Source organism: Corvus moneduloides, chromosome 2, assembly GCF_009650955.1.
Source record: "Corvus moneduloides isolate bCorMon1 chromosome 2, bCorMon1.pri, whole genome shotgun sequence".
In the NCBI taxonomy this organism is placed as follows: Eukaryota; Metazoa; Chordata; class Aves; order Passeriformes; family Corvidae; genus Corvus; species Corvus moneduloides.
In genome coordinates, this window is record NC_045477.1 from 35,590,210 (window position 1) to 35,600,283 (window position 10,074).

The 10,074-nt window shown below is 41.6% G+C and overlaps 1 protein-coding gene across 1 annotated transcript in view; it reads left to right on the forward strand.

The window, feature by feature from the left end:
* The window catches only part of RAB30 (RAB30, member RAS oncogene family), a 48,702-nt gene extending 39,384 nt beyond the window's left edge, over nt 1-9,318 (forward strand). Inside the window, exon 5 of the mRNA XM_032099108.1 lies at nt 855-9,318. Coding sequence (XP_031954999.1) covers nt 855-1,105 — 251 coding nt within the window. The 3' untranslated portion in view covers nt 1,106-9,318. The remainder of the gene's footprint in view (nt 1-854) is intronic.
* The last annotated feature ends 756 nt before the right edge of the window (nt 9,319-10,074 follow it).

Genomic DNA, 10,074 nt, shown 5'->3' on the forward strand with positions numbered 1-10,074 from the left:
TCTTGGATCTCCTTGGATCCCTCTTGGATAAGGGGAAGGCAATGAGACAAGGCTTGCCAATGGAAACACCACCTTTTCCCACGAACTCTCACAAAATTGCTGGTAGGAGTGGGGCCAGGAGATGTTTCCTCCTGAGCCTGCTAAGTCCGGGGGCAGAGCTGCCTGTTATTGCAGCTCCTGGTCTGTTACCTTTGCTGTGAGATTAATTTATGGCAGAAACACCACGTTTGAAGTTAAGTGGCCAGCAATAGGGTATAATCATATCAGATGCTTGCTTGAAGCTTTAATCAACTCTCTGCTAAACAGATCTCTCTGAACCAAGGGGTTGGTTTCTCACCCCGCCTTGCTGTGCAAGTGCCCTCCAAGCCCATCCATCTTCCAGCCTGCACAGCCAAATCCTATACTGGAATATTGAAGTAGGGAAGCTTCCTTCCATGCCAGGCTTTTTTAAAAGGTTGTAACGACATGATGAATATCACATTTAGTGTCTCATATGCTATAATTGACATTTTAAGTGCTCCTCAGAGCAAGCACAGGAGAATTTTCAATAGATGCCAGAATGGAAATCCTTTAATGTTGGTTGATAGCAGCAAACAGATGCACTGGTACTAAATTAAAGCAAACTGACTTGGATGCTCACAGGGCATATTTCATTAAATGAGCTGATATTAAGTGGACTTGGGTGTTTCAGGGAATCCATTATTTAGAGGGGAAAGCAAGCACTGGGAGTTTCATATCCAAACCACTGTCCATACATATATTGAACCAAACTCTTATTTATCCTTTATAGACCTCAGTTTCTCTTGGTTTTGAAATCAAATTAACTCCTTTTCTAAAATATTTTATCAATGCAGGTAATAAGATTGATTTAGCTGATAAGAGGGAAGTCTCCCAGCAAAGAGCTGCAGAGTTTTCTGAAGCACAGGACATGTACTATCTGGAAACGTCAGCAAAAGAATCGGATAATGTGGAAAAACTCTTCCTGGACTTGGCCTGCCGGTTGATCAGCGAGGCACGACAGAACACCCTTGTGAACAATGTCTCATCCCCCTTACCAGGAGAGGGGAAAAGTATCAGCTACTTGACTTGCTGTAATTTTAATTAAAGAGCTGGCTTGTGATTGCCCCTTCTGCCATGGGCCAAGTGGATTTTTTTTTTTTTTTTCCTATGCTGGGATTTATCTACTTGAAGGAATTCCTGCCAATCTGACCCATCTGGTTTACTCAGAGTCAGGTTACAGTCCTGGAAACATGGCAGGCTGATGGCTCCAGCTGCATGGCAATGTAGCAGAATACAACAGGGTTTAAATTTCATTTTTCTTGCAGTCTGTGGAGCAAGTCAGAAAAGGAAGAGTTACATGAAGCACAAGTGCTTCATGTAATGCAGAACAGGAGCTGTTTTGTTTCCTTCTGGGGGAGAGTAGACCAGCCTTTCTTGAAGATACTGAAGAGATCAAAATCTCTCTTGCAGAACAATGTGTTTTGATCCTTTTTAAAGTAAAACAAAGTAAGAAAAAACGCAGCAATGAACACTGACTTTGGACTACACTGACTATCTCCTGGGCTGTCAGCGAGCAAGCTCTTAGGACGTGTACATAACGTCTGCCCCTGCGTCCTCACGGAGGACTCTGGTGTTTGAAATAGTGTTATGTCTCTCATCTACCGGCACTTTCATGAACGTGGAAGAAACAAAAAAGTTACAGACAGCAACATTTTCAAGATTGAAGAAGACATGGATACAGCTCAGTTGCTCCCTTTGGTGCTAGCAGTTCAGCAAATATTCCATAGGCCAAATGTAGTCTTACCACATTACTGTCTTCTGAATGTGTAACTTAGACTGGTTAGGAAAAAACACTAATTAGCACTGTTCATAAAAATAAAAAAAAATGTCATTACCTCTTTTTCTAGGCCTGAACATAGTGGGAAAGGACTGTGTGCTTCTTTGATATCCAACAAAGGATAAAAAGACTTTCCAGAAATAAAAATAAATAAATTAATTAATTAACCATTCCTCCTCTACTTAGTCATGTCCTGATGTAAAAAGTTAGCCTTGGGAAAGATTATTGGTGGACTTGGCAAAAGTGCACCAGACATGACCAAAGTCTTGCGCGTGCATGGATTGTGTATAAGGGTTCAAAGGAAGCATGGTGTGAACTGGCAATCTGCAATCTGTCCAGCTGAAAAACAAAGCTTGTAGATACAGCTCTTGTTGACAGGCAGGAGTACAAATCTGCAGAGGGTTTGACGGTAAGTGGGAATAGCACTGGGTTGCAAGTGGTGTCATTCCATGTCTGACCCATCCAGCTCTCACTGTGTGGAACTGCTCTCAAAGATGCTCTTGAAGGTCTCTTCTTGGCATCTAGTCTCTCTGCTAGGGTAGCTTATAGGTTCAGGGCTGTAGAGTCATTCTATTTACCTGATGCTTGCACCCTTAATCCCAAACTCTGGTACACGTAACTGTTTAGGCAACTTCTTCCTGCAGAACCCCTGAAATGGAAGCACCCTGGAGTTTGTGATGTTACTCCACCTCTAGTGCCATACAACGCATTGGAAATTTACACGTTGGCATGGAAGCGAAATCAGAAGATAGTGAATGTGCACATAAACAATTATATTTAGGAGTTTGAGTTCAGTTTAGCTAATCTGGATAAATCTCTCCTGGCAATTACATGGCTATGATATGCTGCAATTTAGAGGTAATCAATTTAATATTATTTGGCTTTTACTGAAGATTATAACAGAGCTTTTATATTGACATAAAAAGCTGCCAGTAAGTACATCTTGAAAAAAAAAAGAGCAACTGAAAAAAAAGAGGCATTTTGAAATGCTTTTTTTGTTTCCTGGAAAGATTTCTTTGGGCTGTATCATATTGTGCCTTTGATATGTAACGGGGAGTTGACTGTGTCAGAGAGAGGGGGGATTGGTTTGTCATATGGCCATTTTTAATATTTTCTTGTTATTTTTAGGTCATTTTCATGACTAGTGGTAAAAGGAAGATGTAGAAGTTGTGGTATGAAGTTTGTCATTTAGGTAACATTTAGCAAAGAGCTGCTGTAAGTGTGAGAAGTTGGGGAACATGTCAGCTGCTGCTCTGCTCTGGTTCTTTTCAGTCTCTGCTCATGTTGTAATCTGGAGGATTTGGAAATGTGTGGGACTTGGTGGCTTCTGCTGTGCTGGACCATGTGATACAGCCTATGCTGAAGAGCAGTATCTTTCTTCTTGAGCATTCCCTAAATCACCAAATGCAGCTTAATTTGAGCTTGTGAGGAGCACCCAACTGCAAGACAGCTGATTCTGCACAGCTCTTAAGTAGTTCTCTAGAGCTGGGCTCAGGGTGTTCCATGGCAGGTAGCACTCAAGTTAAAAATCAATACCACGTGTATTTAATTTGTAGTAGCCCTTACTCCCCAAAGCTGGACATGTCAGCACATAATTGATAACAAATAGGGCAGGGCTCTTTGATCAGCTTAATCAGGGAGGAAGGAGACTGCCAAATAAAAAACCCATGGGTTACTCAGCCTGGTTTCCAAAAAGATCAAAGCTGGGCAGGTATTCTTCATCCCTGCCAAGTGTACTATAAATGCATTTTAAAGTGCTCCTTGCATCACTTCTGGAAGTGGAACTCTGATGCATTAACATGACTGAACAAACTGAGCTGGTCAAATAGCAGAAACTGCTAACTTTATTTTCTTGGATGTTTACTTTGAGATTTCTAGAAGCCTAAATCTTTTCCCAGTGCTTTCCTAATCTGTAGGTGACTGTTTTGGAGACTAGCTGCCTACTAGCAACCTCAAAGCACTGGTTCTTTTTATTGCTAGGGAATCTTTGTGTAAGGACTCCATCTCCAGACAGTGATGTGCTTTTGTGGCGGGGTGGAGTGCTGTGGTTGGGCTGATGTTCAAGTGAATTACCTGACTTCTCCAGTCAAATTTGAACTGATTTCTTTCAGTGTTTATTCTGTGGAGACTTAAAAAGTTGAAAGGAAACAATGGTGGTATGTGCAATTTTTACAAGGTCATAAACCAAAGCTGTAGTTTTGTACACCTCTGAATATCTCTGTAGTGCATACAGCCAAACTTTCCTTGTAGCACTGAGGGCTTATCTTCTCTTCTACAGTCTGATCTACTGCTGAAGGCTTCCCAGCTGGAAGAGGAACTTTATCAACTGCAGAGTCTTGAAAAATAAAAAGACATAAAATAAGTACAAATTCCAATTATGTGATAATCAGCTCTCCAACTGAACACTTTTCTAGATTTTTGAGAGAACTGTCAGTAAAAGCCTTGTGATGCTTGCTGGATAAAGTATCAAAAACCCATGCAGAATTGATATAATGGGGCCAAATTTGACTGGGAATGTTCTCTACTATCATGAGAGCCAAGCTTTTAGTGTGGTTGCTGGATTTGAATGTGTTTTGATGATGGTGATATATTCACAGCTATGGAGTAATCTTATTTCTGGCTGAATGTTAATTTTTGTTGTAGTCCTGTAATGAGGCCCTTTCTTGACATTTTTAGCACAATGATTATGTCCAAACAGAAGCCAATACTGGATGATCAGCAGATGTTTGCTTAATCTAGCAAGCCTGTTTGCAGAGATTAGTAAGAGCATCTCTGAAAACTGGATGGTCTAAACTCTGATTTCCAGTGGGAGTCACTGATTCAGTCAGGCTGATCTTGAGTAAACCACCAAACATTCAGTGCTTCAGATCATGGGTGTGAAGTACTCGCTGTGAAGTTTTGCATTGGGTGTTGACACCTAGTGTTTGCTGACACAAGCCATGACTCCTTTCTGTCCATACTTGTGTTCCCCCATGAAAGGGAAAAAAACTCAAATAAAAGAAACTCTTCAGGTCAAAGAAATAAGATGGAAAAAGTGAAATTAGGAGCTCTGTAATGAAAGAGTGTGCTGGGTGCCTCTTCCTACCTGGACCCCTGAAGTCTTGATTTGACCTCCAGGTAAGCCGCTTGAGCGTGTAGTCAGATACATGTTTGTGCTGAATGCTAAATGGCCCTGTGATCATTATTTAATGAAAACCACACATGACAAATTGTCAGGCAATACTTTGTTCTTTGCTGTGGAGCACGTGAAACAGCCCTTAAAATCTGTCAGCCTGCTGGTGCTGTTTGTGATTTTTTGGAAATGGCTGTATTGGTAACAGTTGGCTCCCGCTAGTCTAGGTTTAGCAGTTAATGGCTATCCAATTCCTTCAGCACCAGTAATAACAGCAGCAGACTGAGGCTGACACAGGAGACAGTGATTTGAAAAGAGGGAAAGTCAAAGTTAATGATGGCAGAAGCACAGTGGGGGCATGCACATGGGACAACAGGCTTTCCAGAGCTTTTGCTGACAAGGGATGCAATTAGTTAGAGTCAAATCCGCTGGGTTTTGCCTTGTTTGTTATCCCTAAGGACCACTGTTTGTTCAACTGCTTTTCCACTTGTCTTCTCTTTTCAGTATGAAGGACTGTCTGTAAATCAGGCTGAAATGTTGAGCTGGCATGATTCCTGCAGTCAGAAGCTGAATTCAGTTGGAAAATAGGTGAAGTTCTCCAGCTATTAAAGTAGGCTGAGCAAACATGCAGGATATGCTGCCCTTTAGGAACCTGTGGTGCCATCGGGGTCAGATATGGTTGGAGACACTGTCACAGAAACCCTCTCCTGGCTGTGGGGCAGAATGAATGCTACAGCCCTTTGTGCAAGGGAATGATGACTCTGGAGTAGAAAATGCAAGTAAAGTGATGGTTCCACATGCTCAGGATTTTCTCCATACCATCCTCTTTTAAAATTGCATCTATGGATTCGATATTAATTGCTCTGGGCTTTCGTAAGGGTTTGCTTTGAAATTTAGTCAGAAATTCTGCATTCTTTTACTTTCAGAGTCAAAGCACCCAGTATCCTCATGTGTTTGGCTCCTACCAACAAAGTCCTTTTTGAATTAATTCAGTTAGAAAAAGGTGTTTCTAGAGGATACTTTGTGAATTCCCAGTGAGCAATTATGGAAACTCTTCATCCTTTTAAAAATGTCTCTGTACATAAGGGCTCACCTCTGGAGCCAAAGGAAATAACTAATCAATTCTAGTAGCGAAAACCCAGTTAAATCAAAACCTTTTCTTCCTCTTTTTATAAACTTTGTTATCTCAACAAGTTTGGGGTTTGACATCACCCTTTTTCCTTGCATCAGTTCTGTCTTCTTGTTGCTGTGGGTAAGAATTGTAGCTGCTGTTGGCAAGCAACAAAGGATCATCATTTTGAAGGACAGTCTTGTCTTATGATGATGAATGGTGGGGAAACAATAGCTTGATTTCTTATAAGCAAGTAGTGCATCCTAAGCAGAGCAGCCTCAACTGGAACTGGTCATGTCTTTAAAATGCAATCATCCACTTGAGCAGTAGCTAAACGTACCATAAATGTTACTGATCTCACATCTGCCTCAGTTCAGGATTTAGCTTGGCTATGAAAGCAGACAGCAGGGTAGTCATCCTCACCATGATGCAGGGCTCCCAAAGCAGCACGCTGCCTTGCTCTGACTTACCCCTCTGATCACCACTTCACTCACCTGACCCAAAGTCACCTTTGCTGTACTAAACCATATCCAGCTGGGATAGAGCACCAGCTGTCATCACTCACAGATGCCATCACAACCTTCCCCCTCATGTAAGCGAGCTGTAACTTAAACCAGAAGTAAAAACTATGCCATGTGAGTCACAGGTGTTTGTTTCTTTCCAAGTGGGAGCCACATATCCAGAAAAAACCCCCGTATCTCTAAAGCTTGCTCCTTCAAATACAGTCAATGGAATAACGGGGGGAAGATAACCCAGACAGAGCAGAAAATGAGATGGCAATGAGTGTAATTTTGACTGTAAACATTGTCAGTGAAAAATTAGACTGGTTTTAAGAGCACAGACAGGGTCAACAGCTCAGCTTATCTGTCTGGATGAACAGGAGCTGGATTAACAATACTTGGACATTGTCTCTCTTTTCACACTAATAACTTGCAATTAGGACTTGGTGGATGTGACCACATTTTTTGAACCAGTTATCCTTTTCCAGTAAGCTCGATAATTTTAGCTCTGGTTAGTGCTACAATATTACTCAAAAACAGATGCCAGCTTTACATTTGCACTTTTGCTTTTTCCACTTCTGCTTATCTTGGGATAACATTCTCAAGGACCTGCACATTTGTGAGTACACTGTGGTGGTGTCCCTGGTGAGCATTTTCTGAATGCCTGGTCCTCAGGCAAAAAATGACATGGCCAAAACCTGTGTCAGTCATGGTTTTAGCTTTGCATGGTTCCCTGGGGCAGAGGGGATGTTAAAAGTATTCTAATGTTTTCATGGGCAGCAGTCAAGGGCTCAGGAGTGTCTGGTGTCATATGAATGCAAACCTTGGCACTTTTCAAAGCTTGATTCCTCTAATACCTCTCATCAATGAATCTGCTCTTCTCTAGTTACTGTTCATGCCTCAAGCACTGTGGAGGGATGATCTGATTGCATGAACCACTGGATCTGACTCCTGCTTTAGTTAGAAAGAAGAGCATCAGAGGCTCATCTTCTGTGCCACCTCAAGCTTCTTACTAACTCAGTAAGTCCTTTCCAGCCAGGACACCCTGTAAGGAATACTTCCCTTCTTACAGGATCAATACAAGAGATTCAGACATTAAGGATTGATGGGAGTTTGGTGCAAATGAGTTGCTCTCCAGTGAGTAGGTGGGTGCTGCTCTCCATCCAGTGAGACTTGGGGCAGTGTGGAGGAGGAGCTGTCACTGGGGGATGCTGTGAATGTCTCCGAGGGCCGGGGTTGCGTCACTGGCACAGAGCTGTAGTAAATGTAGTGTCCTGCAGTGTCCCAGCAGCTGAGTCTTTACAGAAGGGCAAACAGAGGAGAGGGAATGCCATTTTTAAATTTTAATAGAGGGGGAATAAAATACCTGGTCTATGGTGGAGAGAGCTGCTATGATTTCAGGCACTACCATTGCCTCAGCTCTTGCAGCCTGTTGGGAAGAAAGGGTTACTATTCATCCTCACACACAGCCAGCACTGAAGGGGGAAAAACTAACTTCTGAAGCCAACATTTTAGTGGAGAAAAGGCCCTCTAATGAGAGTATGGAGCAAGCCCAGTGCTTGTTACTATGCTGATTTGGAGTGACAAGTATATCTCTGGATATTAGGGAAGTAGTTTAAAATATGCCATAGTTTTTAGCATAATAAGATGCACTGCAGATATGTCACATCCATTTTATTCTCCACAGCTGTTTACAAAAGGAAAAAAAACCCAAAACCCTGAGACTGGAGCAGCTGCAGTCACTCAGCTGTCAATATAGGACAAGGCTCTTTCTGCTCTTTTATTTCCACTTCACTCTGTTCTGCTGCACATATTTGGCTGTTCTGTGAATTTGCAGATCATGAGATTTTTTTTCAAACTGCCTTTGATCTATACAGAAAGACTCACCCAGTTCTCATTTGAATTCATTAATACTTTGAGTAGGCATTTTGATTTTATGTTTACTGGCTTGTTTCCCTTTGTAATGTTATCTAACTGACAAGTTTGTCGTGCTCTGCATTACCTTTAGACTTTTGAATCTAAAACATTTCCTCTTTCCTGAAAGCTATGATAATTTTTAGAGATGCTACAAAGGCATCTTCATTTCCTCAGGAGAAAACCTGAATTACCCTCAGCTTTGATTACTATCAAATCAACATTGAAGCACGTAATTTCTTTTACAGTGTGAACAAAGTATGTTTTATACCATCAACTATAGTTTGAATTGTAGTTTAAAAATCTGCTTAAGCACTAACAGCAGCATTTTGTTTGTGATTTCCATGCCAGGGAAGTCACAGCATTAAAGGAATTTCCTGTGTTGGAGTTTTTCCCCACAAAAGTCTGTTGTCTTTTCCCCAACAATTGTGAATTTAGCACAATGTACAGAATTTTAGCAAGAACTCTGATTCCTAGACATGTGGCCAGAAGGATGAGGAGAGGATGTGGTTTTTGTTGATCAAGCACAACCATTTCAGTGGAAAAAATGCACTACAGCTGGTCAGACCATTGATCTCGTTACTGGGGTAGTGCTGTCTTTGGGGACAGTATAGGTGTTAGAAAATCACCAAACTGTGAATCATTCACTGTCAGAAGCATTTGGCTTGTCTCTTCTTTAAGTTCTTGTGGTCAAGTTTGGTACAGTGGGCTTGAGAAAGGAATGTGTTTTGGATGACCAGGATGATGAATGTATGATGCTTCATGTTTATTTGTAATGTCCTTTTTATACTTAGAAATTGCTTACATGTGTATCTGTATGTAAATAAATGTTTAATCCTTTCCACTTGGTGTTTAAAGTGTTTGATTTTTTTTTTTCAATTTGGACTGCAAAGCAAAGTTGCCTTAAATACAAGGCCTTCAACTGACATATTTGATATTAGACCAGCAAATGAATGGGTGCTAAGGATTTGCTGCTTGGGCTGAGAATACTGAGGCTCTCACAGCACTGAGACCTCACAAGAAGAGCAGATGTAGAGCTGCTGCCCATGGGAGCAATGTCCCTTTGTACTAGAAGAGAAAAAAAAATATTCAAAGCAGGAGAAATTACAGAGGTTTGAAATGCCAAAGAAATGCCAGCATCGGGCACTAGAGGGTGGCCTTTGACAGAGGCACCATCCACTCACTGACCTTGCAAACCTGTGGCAGGTTGAACTCTTGTCCTAGCAAGCTGCTGGGTTTGTGTAGGATAAATGCTGGATGATGGTTGGATGCTTCAGTTGTCTTTTATTCTTTGACCCAGTCACTTTTTTTTTTTTTTAATGCTATTCCTTCTGTTCAGCCTTCAACTTGCTGTTTTCATTCTCATTGAACTCCACTGGAGTTCCCTAGTGACCCACCTTCCTCAAGGCCTAGAATCCTTTTGGACAAGATCTCCCATTTTAGGCCTTTTGTCTTTTGGTAAATACATAAAGTTTGTGCTCTGACTCATTCTGGGGATCAGCTTTCCTCCCCTGTGCTCTGCTCCACATCAAAGATGACTCCTGTTAACACTTACACTGAGAAACGAGCTGTGAAGCTTGAAGACACCATGTGTCTTTTA